This window comes from Tenrec ecaudatus, chromosome 10 (genome assembly GCF_050624435.1).
Source record: "Tenrec ecaudatus isolate mTenEca1 chromosome 10, mTenEca1.hap1, whole genome shotgun sequence".
NCBI classification, from domain to species: Eukaryota; Metazoa; Chordata; class Mammalia; order Afrosoricida; family Tenrecidae; genus Tenrec; species Tenrec ecaudatus.
Window position 1 is genome coordinate 14,785,293 of NC_134539.1, and position 12,618 is coordinate 14,797,910.

A 12,618-nucleotide genomic window follows, 5' to 3' on the forward strand; every position below is an offset into this window, starting at 1 on the left:
TCGTTCATAGAAAGCTTGAAGACGCAACAACTGAAAGTGTTGGAAGATCAAGGAATCTGTATATTCAACTTCGTAATTTGCCAGCAGAGAAAACTCAAGATTTCCTGAGATCAAGGCATGTGGCTGAGACCAGAAGTCTTTAGAGTTCTGGTCACAATTGTAGTGCTAGTGGCATTCAGCAGAAACTGAGAAAAGAACTAAAACACACACACACACACACACACACACACGGGGGCGGGGAGGCTTCACAAAGTTTGTAGGAAAATTGCGTTGAAAGATGGCCTGGGGTGGTCTTTGGCTTTGACAGGGTTCCCTTACAAAAAACCCTTTCATTGTTGCTGCCCTTTATTATTGGCCTCTTTACAAGCCATAACCTTGAACTCCTATGAGTGATTATCTGGGAATGATCACATCAGCAAATGACGGGACACAATAGCACATGCCGTGCATATAACTAATGATGACGTAGGAAAACCACAACCATGACGTGCTGTTGACTTGGGAGCATTCTGTATTCCTCTGTATGTGATAACAAACATGGGTGTGATTTTTGTGTTTGGATCCATATAGCTCATTTCAAACAGGGTGTACACCACACCTCCACTGAAGGCTCTCTAGGCTTTGGGGTCACTTATTAAGAATATCTTATTATTAAATGGAGAAGAGATTCTTAGCACGAATCTAGCCTGAGAATCTAGAAACCCATCTGAAATTCTGTATATTCATCTGTACTGAAGTTTTCATGGGTTAAAGGAGGGGGAAAAATGACGAGGTGCCATAATAACAGAGATGTTGTAGCTGGTTTCCTAATTATACACATAACCTCATCAGAATATATTTGGGAAGCAATGCATGTAATATTCATGAACGCACGTTATGCTGTTGGATATATAAAGGCCTCCATTCAAACTCTACAAACTTATATGCATGATCTATGTGAAGATTCTTGGTCACTGTAATGTTTGTTTCGTGAGCTCCAAAGTGGAGGAGAGACCTAGATCGTTGGGTTTTATAAAGTTTCAAGCGAAATTCCACGTAGACTCAGTCCTACAGCACGCGTGCCATGTACTATGTACTCAGCAGACGGTAACCACAAAAGGCTGTAATTTCCTGCCTTCCTCGTTTTTGTATACATTTGTTGAAAAAACTTTGACTTTGAGATAACTTATTCAATAAATGATGTGGGAAATGTTGGAGGGCAACTATTAAGCATTAAAGCCAGGCTGGAAATACAAAAGGCATACCTGGACCCTGTTATTCAAATAAGCTAACCACTGAACAAGTTTGAGGGCATCTAAACAATTGAGACCTGGACTATAAATGAGAAGGCATTAGGGGATTACCATTGTATTTGCCAGATCGATCGATCAAAGTATGGTGGTTATATTTTTTTAAAGTCATTTTCCGTTAGAACCTGCTAACTGAAGTATTTATATATGAAGATGACATGTCTGGGATGTGCTTTGACATACTTCCTAAAAATAAGAACAGAGACCATCCAACAAGAGGGACAAAATACTGACAACTAGTCACTTTTTCCTAGTTAGGGAGGTATGCATAATAATGCCCTAAGCAGGTTGAAAGGCAATACATTAAAGAAAGAAATATCAGCCCCTGAAGCAGAAAACCGAGGTTGTGTCACTGATGACCTGGACACTGAGACAAGGCAGTCACTCAGTCACTGGTGTAGTGAGCTGTAAAGTAGTAAGCGTGAAATTTACCACCCTGCTGGTTCCCACAGTCTGCGACCTATATCCAAAATGCCAATGTTTTTATTGCCCGTGATCTTTATAATATGAGGGGCTTCAAAAAGTGTGTGGGGAAAAATGGAATGAAAAAGATAATGGTATTTTCCCATGAACTTTCAGAAGCCCTCCATAGACTTCAGAAGAAACTAGCTTGCCATATAAATTCAAAATAAGCGTCAACAAAAAATCCAAAGTTTCAAAGAATTCGAAATGAAACCCTCTTCCACTCCAAGAAATGTCGCATGACCGACCAGGACAGGGAGGCAAGAGGTGGCCCAAGTGGTTCCCACCAGCCTATTTTTAGGCTGTGTTCCATCGAGCTAGGAAGTCAGAATGAAACAGCAAGTTGTTATTCTTTCAAACAAATTATGTTTTTTAGGGGGGGGTGTTTGCATAATGTTACATTTTCAAATTATTAAGGTTCTAGAGCATGGAAGCATGGGTATGCCCTCCCCATATGACTCAGTATCCGTCCTGACAAGCACGCGCGCTGGCACCCTCGAAAATGCTATTCCTGATCAGAACACTCACAAGAGCATTGGTATTGCATCATAAGTAAGCAATGTGAAGAATTTTTTTTTAAGCCTTCTCCGAAAACGTGCCCTCCTCTTGTCTGTTTTGCAGATGTCTGTGTGAGTTCTTCCACCACGGCTGTGTAACTAATGTGAATCAAACAACCGGAGAGAGGTCTCACTAAAGTTGGCTCTCCGGTGCCATATGGTTCACGTAAATACCCATGCAGTTCTCTCTAGCCTGTGGTTGTGGAGTTGATACCAATGCAGAGTGACCCGACAGGGCAGAGCAGAGCGGGCTCATAGTTTCCAAGGGAGAAGCAGTCTGCCCCAGCCTGCCATGGTCCAGAGACCAACAGGTGAGATTAAAGCATGGCCCTTTTGAGTCATTCGTGCTTCAGCTGAGACCTTAACCAGGTTCTCTCAGTTCTAGTTTTGATATTTTCTATAATAAGAAACTAAAGGGGGAGGGAAAGGGAATTACAAATGTGCTTAAACATTAAATTAGATTTATCCACGAAAAGCATCCACCTCTCTGATTTTGTTCCAAATTGTGTTACACTCGTGCATCACATGACATCCATGCAGATAACAGCCAGCCACATAGACATCCAGGGTCATACAAGGTTATAATGTCACCCTCTGCCCTTAAGCTGATGGTGACCCACAGTGACCCGATAGGGCAGGGTGGAACTGCCTCTGCGAGTTTCCGATACTATAACGCTTTACGGGAGTAAAAAGACCCCCTTTTCTTCTACAGACTGCTGGTAGTTTCGAACTGCTGGCCCTGAGGACTGCAGCCAATACAAAAGCACTACACCACCAGGGCTCCCTTAAGGTTATAATAGAGTTCAGAAAGCCCAATTGTAGAATAAGCTGACGGAAATGCAGCAGGTTCCCACTCACAAATGTAGCTTAAACATGCAAAAGTGAACGCATGGCCAGATGTATGGTGGTACAGTTCACGTATAGCCTTCAGTACATAGACTTGCATGGCCATCAGCATCTCCTGTCCTCCTGGATTGTGCATGCACTGTCCCTTCTATCTAAGAGCGTTTAGGATCCAACCACATAGGCAGTAGGCGGAAGCGTCCCATCGTGTGTACCGTGTGTCTCTTGAGTGTTATCTTTCTGTATAATTTTCTTTCAAGAAATGAATCACGGCTCTCAAATGCAAAAAAGGAAAACAAAATTGCTACCCCAGAGAAGCGGCAGCAAGAGACAAAGGAGAAGCGTTGATTTAGAAGTGACATCGAAGGTTAAGAAACAGCACCAAGGTGGACAGTCTGTGAACAAAAACAATTTTCTAAAACAAATTTCTACTTCTTAAAATTTCTAATTGCTCACAATTTAGACATGTGACACATGACAATCATAAAAAATAAATAGAAATCCTTCAGGCTGCTAAATGGCTCCAATGTAAGATATGGAGACAATGTTAATTGTGTGGGTTGAGGATCCATGCTAAGGCACAAAGCTTGTTCAAGAAGCTTAAAGAAAGAGCAGGGCTACACTCCCACATGGTGTTCCCACAACATCCAAGTCACAAAGCATCCGATTTAACGGAACATAGCATGGACATTAAGTGACACATGGCTGTATTTGTACATTTGGTATTTAATGTTTGAGATCAAAGCTCTAGAAATGCAACGGACTGTTGATTTTCTATCTGGTCCCTACAGGAAGCTTGAAAAGTTGGTCCACTGAAGTTACTCAGCTGTTTCCCTAACACTTTTCTAGTACTTTCATACTATTAGCCCCCGATCAGATTTATCCAACTACATGTGAAGCTGTTCAGTTATTCTTCTCCTACAGCTCTAGAGCTGCGGTTCTCAACCTGTGGGTCGCAACCCCTTTGGGAGTCAACCCACCATGTCACAGGGGTTGCCGATTCACAGCAGTAGCAAAATGACAGTGATGAAGTAGCAATGAAATAATCTTTGGGTGGGGAGTCACCACAGCATGAGGACCTGTATTAAGGGCCGCGGCATTAGGAAGGTTGAGAACCACTGCTCTAGAGAAACCATGAAGATATCAAAGATCAGATTTTCATTTGGGCTGGAACGCGGTTTTTCAAATCGTGTGCCCTAGTAGTACTTCGACTTGGCAGCTAACCGAAAGCTGCTCTGTACAAGAAGACAGAGCAGTCTGCTCCATAAAGATTTACAGCCAGGAAACCTGCTGGGGCAGTTCTACTTTGTCCTATCCAGACAGTAAGGATGAGAATCAACTTCTAAAGGAGTATTTGGTTTGATGGAGAGTTGAAGGTACTCTCCTGGTACAGTGATACACTGCACGGATGCTAACTGACAGGCTAGTGGTTCAAGTCCACCAGCAATGCCATGCGAGAGAGCTGTGGTGGGCTACGGCTGTGAAGATGGCAGCTTGCAGCTCTCTGGGCCAACTCTGCTCTGTTTGATAGGACTGCCGTGAGGTAGAATCAACTTGGTGGATGGATTCTTGCATGGACCTACAAGGTTCTGGAGTCACAAACTTTATAAACACTCTCAATCTATATCCCTTCCTAGATAGTCACAAAATGCAGGAGGATACTAAATATATTACACATCCATTGTGGGGGCAGGGGACATTTTCCAAACTTAGAACACCACTCTGTACCTAGACGGTGATGGTTCTTCAAATGAACATTAAGGAACGCTGGTCTCTTATTTAATCAGCGTACTGCCACCGCCACCCACTTCTTTACCGGAATTTACCTGGTGGAGCTCATTGTACTAAGCGGAATTAGGACTCTTTAGCCGCTAGTGCTCCCTTGAATCATTTGATTAAATTCTGTTGACATTCAATATTGAATCTTTATAGAATTCTAATAGTGCAAGCTGAAACTTAGAGCAATGTTTAGGTCTTTGATTGCTAAAGAAATCCTTTGTGATTATCACAGATACATCTCTAAGATGTGGAAATACATGAAACGTCATAAAGACCAGTAAAGGGGTCTTATTAATGTTACAGCACAGTAAAATTTTACAGATCAAGAGTATTGTTTTTCCAGTATCTATCGCAATCAGAGCACAGTGCCTAAACATTGCCTAGTAGTCAGTCCAATGTGCTGTTTCATATATTCTTAACACCTGTGATCACCAAACAGCCCATCACTAAGTAATGCTGGTTTTCGCTAGCATGCCAACTTGCTGATTCTGTGAAGAGTGATAGTAAGCCTTTTAAGACACTTCACTGTAAACTAGTTCTTAAGCGTGCGAATAATCCCTCAGACTGCCAACCACAATCTGGCTCACATTATGTATTCTATCTAGTCTCTTTTATTGTAAACAGTGTAATATTATTTTCCTGCTCATCAGGTCAAGGCCAAGGAACTCGTTTTACCCCTATTTGTGTGCCTAATGCCCAGGAAAAATTCCTGGCATACAATTGGCATTTGATAAATGTTAATTGATCCACATTCATTTCAAATCCAAACGTTCATGAAACTTTACTGCATGACAATCTTTTTGAATCTATATAGTAATTTCAAATTCCAAATTGTCCAATTGGTCACCGATAATCTATTAAGTTTCATTTAGAAACCTCCAGGTGTATATTACAAGGACAATTGCCAGGCTATCTTTTCCTCACTAAAAGACTACTGAGTACTATTTTAGAAGCTTTCCATTCTGACTTAGGTGATTTGGGGACTTTTACAACGGCAAGGACACGTGTTATCTTAGTAGTGAATAATTTCCACTAGTCTAGCATAGACTCTATTGTATGCTAGAATCCTGGAAACAGATATCAGAAGTGGATTGATGTCCTTTAAAGTATCACAAATGGGGGGAGGACCAACACCTCCCTCTTACTTTTCCCCCCTTATATCAGAATCCATTCACAGAAAACACTGGTGATATTAAGAAAAATACATTCGCTAGTAAACAAACCTCTGAGCCGCCTCAGGAGGAAAAAAAAATAAATATGATTTCAAATGGAATGTACAGATTCCCAAGTTCATCGGTGGTTATCAGGGGCAAATGGGAAGTTATTGTTTAGGGGGAACAACATTTAAACATGCAGAGTGGAAGTAGTAGTATAAAGTGATGAAGTTAATTAGTAATACCTGAATTGTACACATAAAAATGGTTTATGGCCAATGTTGTGTCATCTAAGGAGACTTCAAAAAGTTTGTAGAGACAAAGAATTCAAAGATAAGCTTAAATTTACTTGAACATGTGCCATATTAACACAGATATTTTAATATTTCCCCTATTTCCCTTTTAAATAAGTCTACAATTTCATCATAGTAAATGCTTTATTTTTGCCTACTTCAAATAAATCTCATCGATTTAGGTCGGAGTTTCAGATTATGAGGGAATTAACAATGCAACCAATTAGCCATGATTCCATCATCTTTGATTCTCCTATATCAAAAATCAGTTTTGCAAAGAACTATAGTAAAATTTAAAGCCAAGGTAACAATGGCAGAACAAGGTGCACCAAGGAAGTAACCAATAGAAAATTTTAGACAAAATGAACACATATTTCAATTAGCCAATAAATAGTTAATCAGAACCAATTAGCACAGGTCTTTGTGGGAGAAACAAGAGACAAAAGCCAATAAGAATATCACAGTGGGCCTCAACATGTACATCAGAAAGGCAAGTGTGTCCGGAGAACATTTAAAGACGGACAAGAACAAATGTAGGGCATTTTGTTTTGGAAATTTTTAAACAGCAATTTTCTTAGGAACAAAAGGACTGCACTGGGCTTAGCAAATGTGTAAAGATAGTACTGTACTGCCCTAGTTTTTGTGGTTGAGGTCTTCCTTCCACAATGGCTTATTGTGCTCATCTCAAAGTCTTCAGGGTCTTCAGGATTAAATGACAGAGTTGGGTTTTTTTTAAGCTCACTTGAGAATGGATCATTCTTTCTGAATCTTCCTATAATATGCTCTCACAGACTCCCCCAATAATTCTAGTCATCTCAACAAAAGAAAATCGCCAAGACAATATAACGCTTTTACAATGAGAAAGAATGGCAGTTTCCCTTCTCCTTTTCAAAACTGTTTTATAACATGATTTGAGATTGGCTTTCCTAAATAGGCTGAAGGAGGAATCAATTCTCACAATGTGACACTCTTAGAAAATAAAGAACACGGACACTTCTGAACGACACACCCGTTCCCACATACTCACAATGTTTTCTTATTATTCCCATTAGAATTATTTGCAGCATCATTTTCTGACAAGGAAAATATGGTTTTGTTTAGAAGACACCGACAATGTCAGTAAAACAAACAATACAATAGGAAAAGTTGAAGATTTGGGTTTATTATTATTTTGTTTTTGTAGTCTGACTTCGGTAACCCTCCTGAAAGTCCCTGTAATCCCTTGCCTTCTCTATAGACTGGTCTTCTGCCTGTCGATGGTTTACTCACCCCACCAGCACTGCTTGGGCCCTTACTGTGTGCCAAGCACTGTGCGAGGTGATGGTTCCAGAACCAGCCATTCCTGCTCTCTTGGCTCAGTCAGAGGTAAACAATTAATCATAAATAAATACGTAACGGCAGTGAACGAGTACAGTGCAGGAACAATGCTGGGTGCAGAGAGACAAAAACAGGAAGTACTAATTTAGATGGAAATTCCTCGATTTAGGCTAAGATCTGAAGGGTGACCCAAGGAAAAAAACATTGCCAGATGAATAGTTAGAAGCAGAGAGGCCAGAGGGCATGGTGATGTGAAAGCCCCGAGTTCCGCATTCCCCAAATCTAAAAATGACTTGGGCCTGGTGCATGACGGAGGGACACGGGCAGGAGGCAGGCCAGCTCAAAAGCCCGTTGGTTACAGGAAGTGATGATTTTCTCAGGACAGTAGTGGCAGGCGCAGAAGGGCCCGGAGTCAGGGCTGGCATGGAGGTGGGTCAGGTTTTCTAGAGAAGATTCTGTCTGCTCCCTGAAGAGGGACTTGGGGATGCCTTCGAAGAGGGAAGTCTGGCCAGTTGATTTTGCAGTCCTTGTGCACACTGACCCAGGGCCCGATCACAGGGCACACAGGGCCTTCCCCAACCCTGTTTTCACGTCTCCACCTTAGAGCGTGGCTGCTCCTCTCTCCGCCGCACCGCCCCCCCACCTCCTTCTGTACTCCTTAGAAACTCCAGCATGCTAGGAGATCCATCTGACTCAGAGGCCAATGCCCGGCCTGACAATTATTTGCCATTATTTAACTTCTGCGGTCACTCGGTGGAACAATTCTTAGCAGCAACAAAGAAATTTTAAGTAACTGACTTCGGCCTTAATTGCTATGCTTTGAAGTTGCTTGTCTCCTGAGACTATTCAAAATCCCGCCCAGCACCCTTACACACACACACACACACACACACACACACACACATTCAGCACCCCGCACACAGACACTCTAGTCTTGGGCTAGGAAACCATGACACAGTTCTGCTCACTTTAGCTTTGACTTAAAAGACGATTTTAAAATGCCAAAATGTCATCAATATAAAATGGCATTTGTGCACACATAGAAACAAAAGTTAATGGTATATATTTTAAATTTCCATATTTAATGGTCTCCCTATAATTGTGAGGAGAAAGGCATGCATATGTCTAATGAAATACATCTAATCTAATAAATAACAAAAAAAGGAAAGGGGCTACATTTGAACTCAGCCTAATAATACCTATTTCTAAAATGTATCCCCCACCCATCCACCCAAAGTGCTTTTTCATTGGGAAGTAGCTGTATCTGCGGAGACTGATCCAGACCCGACGTTACTTACTCTTATTCATTGCTTATACTTTGTCTGCTTCCAGAGGGAATCGGTGATAGCTTGCCTTAAACGGGGTCTTTCCGTTTGGGGCACCTGCAAACCGCTCAATGTTTGGCCCCCTCGTGAAGCAGCCCTCAGACAAAAGAGCAAACTGATCTAACTGGATCCGAACTTGTGGTTCTTCTGCCATCAAACCACTTCGTGTAGAGAGACCGCAAGCAGTCACGTACATCACAGTGAGCTCTAAGAAAATAATTTTGCCAAAAGTCCAATGAATCACGTAGAACAAAGGGGACATTGGGCGAGTGAACTCTGATGAGCTTTGAGGTGTATATTATCTTTTAAAACGTAGCTCCACTGAAATAATTTTGTAAAATTGGCCAGAACTCATGACGTTTCCTTCAGTTACATGAGACGTAAGCAATGAGCCAACGTCATATCCTAAGTCCCCAGTGGTATCCCCGTATCACACACCTTGATCTCTTTCATGCCATGTTCGACCCCCAGCAGCTGGTGAGTTCGGAGAGGGGTAGAAATCCCCTGTCGGACTTGGTGCCATATTTTCATCTATGGATATAGTCTTGGGTCTTTTGCTGTTAAAATATAACAACAGTCATATCAATACAAATTTCAGGTCAACATGTAGCATTTGAAAGTACACGGTTTGAGAAGGCCCCTACTGTGTGTGTTTCCATAAACGCAAGTAAGGATACTTCAATATCATTTTGAAATAGTGGTGAGTGCGCAAGATATAAATAGAAGTCAGAAATGTTTTCAGTTGTCGACAGCATACCTTCAACCTAGATGTGCCTAAGAAACATGGTGATTGTTATACTTACTTGTTAAAACATACTCACAAAGAAACTTCACTAACAAAACTGAAGTCTTAACATGGTCTGTGCACTAGCATTAAAACTGTTTTATGGTTGATCTTATTATGATGTTAACAATGCCCACTCACACAGAACTTCCCCGGGACAGTGTAATGTGTCCATATACACCGAAAGATAAAGTGATCAAGTCCAGTTGAACCTGACTCAGTTCTTTTCTGACCTGGAAGTCACTAGGAGCTAGGCCACTAAGTACTTCTTCAACCCTAAGCTCCTTAAACTTTCTAAACTCGGCTGAATCATCTGTAAAATGGAAACAATAAAACCAAGTTCAAAGAGGGGTGGTTGAGAGAATTAAAGGAGGGATTAAATGGAGAGTTCTTAGGTAAGTGGTTGGCATTTAGGCATTAATTATTATTATTAAGCCTATAATTAATAATAATGAAACCCTTTATGGTATTTTTGCGAATATCAGCCACTTCGTGTATTCTTTATTTTTCCTAAAATTTCAGATAATTCTTCATTCTTAAAATCAGTCATGGAAACTAGGTGAATGCCAAATTCAAAATGACCTGTGTAAGTTGTAAGAGATACATTTCAGTATGGAAAACATGGCTTAATCTCAATCAGCAAAGTGAGTACTTAGCACAAGTATACGGCCTGTACTTGGCAACGTACCTGATAGACTGCTCTCTTACACCTCTCCAATACCTTATTCAACAGTTAATTACAGTCATGAGAATGAGTACACTTTTTGCTTCAAGAGTTCAGAAACTCATTCACACCCCAGAGGGTAAGAACTGAAAAATTTCCTGAATTAACTTTATGCACTGATAATATGCATGATCGCATAGGGCTTGAGAGCTGCAATTGGCTTTTACGATCAGATTTGGAAAAATGGAGCGACTGGCCACGGCAGCCAGACACAAAACTCAAAGCAAGGCCTCTGACTTCCGTGGCTCTGCTCGCTCCACCGCCCCGTGTCTCCAAGCCCTGCAAGGACACAGAGACGATCTGTGAATTTCCCTGGACTAATATTTGACACACAGCTCTCAGAGAAGGATGGGAATTTCTATCAGAGGGTCAACCACAGTAATAATACAAGAATAGCTCGGGGGTGGGATGCATTTGTTTCCAGCACCCTCAAAACCGAACTAAACTCACTGTCGGCACGCCTATTCTGACTCTTAGCAAACCCTATAAGACAGGGTCAGAACTGCCCCCTGTGCGTTTCTGAAATTGCAACTCTTCACGGGAGTAGAAAGCCCTGTCTCTCTCCAGCAGAGAGGCTGCTGGTTTGGAACTGCTGACTCTGCGGTTCACCGCCCAATGCGGGACCACTGCACCTCCGAGGTTCCTGTCTGGGACGCTCATAAAACAAATACTGCAGTACAGCGAGTCATGGTAATATTTTCTTTCCTAGAACATGTAAAAGTTAGACATGCTCTATCTGGTAGTCTATAAGGTATCCTAAAGCCTTACAATGAAAGCTCGATCCTTTGTGAGAATTACCAAAATGTGACAATGACACAAAGCAAGCGTGTGCTTTCAGAAAAATGGCCCTGGCCCCGACAGACACACTCAACAGAGGGTGACCACGAACCTTCAACTGAGAGATCATGCCGTGCCTGTGGAGCACAATGAAGCCGAGCACAATAAAAGAAAGCGTCCCTTTCGTTGCTTCTTATGTCCCCCAGGTTAGGGCATTACTCCTATGGGGTCACTGCATGTTGGTGATGACTCGATGGCAGTAAGGTCTGTTTGTTGGTTGGTGTATTCACCCATATGTATTGTAACCATCTTATAACCCAGTACTCCCCCATCTGTAAGTCAGTAGTACGCAGGCAAAGGAAACTTGAAATGGGAGAGCCTTGACCTTAAGACTGTAGTAGAGAGAAACTTTTAGAACCGGTGTATCCTGAATGATACAGCAGCTGATTCTGAGTGGTGCTAAGATCTATATGAACGGCACACTGATCAGCCAGAGGCACTAACAAGCAATAGGATGTACACTTTGCATTCAGAAACACTCGAGCATTTTTAAGATCGCAACACGCCAGAGATCATTCTCATGACAGCAAGCCAATTGTTTTGCTCTCCAACCTAACAATATCAAAAGACCGTGTAACCATAACTGATACAGCCTGAGTTCATAAGCACACTGAACCACGGGCTCCGGCTCCCGGTGGCAGTGACAAGCAATGCCTCTTCCGCTTACCTGCTCGGTGGAGAAGACAGCGACCTCTGAAGACCGACCCCCGAGTTCATGTCATGGTAGTACGGTTGGCTCGGGATTTCTCCAATTGGGAAGTTGACTCCAGTTCCCTGGGTTATAGGCGCTGAGGGATAAAGCAAAGCATTGAGAGGGGCGTTAGCGCGCTTTTCACCCCTTTTCAAACACAACAGCGCAGTATTCTCATGCCTGAGAGGGAGGATGGGGAAACGCTTTCCCTTTAGACTCTACTATCATCCATATGCGTTGGGTAGGATGCAAAAATGCTGATAAGATAACGACGGGAAAGTGGGAAACGTGAGGCACTGAGAATGTCATCGTGGGTTACGTTTTCTGTGCCCTCGCAAACCCCAGCCTTCTGTACCCATTCCTCTCAGCAGCCTCTGGACACCTGCGCAAGCGCACGGGGGGGGGGGTGGGGGAGGCTCCTAGTGGTCAGCCTCAAGCAAGCCATTTCCGCTAGCGAAGCCTCAAAGCTCAATGAACAAGTGGTTACAAATAAAGACCATTGTTTTCTACAATGTTAACATTAACACTAAGATATAGTAGAAGTACTCTTACTAATATTTGAT

The 12,618-nt window shown here is 42.2% G+C and overlaps 1 protein-coding gene across 8 annotated transcripts in view; it reads right to left on the reverse strand.

Moving 5' to 3' along the window:
• Positions 1-12,618, reverse strand: part of NFIB (nuclear factor I B) — a 255,948-nt gene that overhangs the window by 69,212 nt on the left and 174,118 nt on the right. For all 8 annotated transcript variants that reach the window (XM_075559923.1, XM_075559921.1, XM_075559922.1 and 5 more), the window contains 2 exons: positions 12,032-12,152; positions 9,458-9,576 (listed from right to left, as the gene is read on the reverse strand). In XM_075559923.1, coding sequence (XP_075416038.1) covers positions 9,458-9,576; positions 12,032-12,152 — 240 coding nt within the window. The remainder of the gene's footprint in view (positions 1-9,457; positions 9,577-12,031; positions 12,153-12,618) is intronic.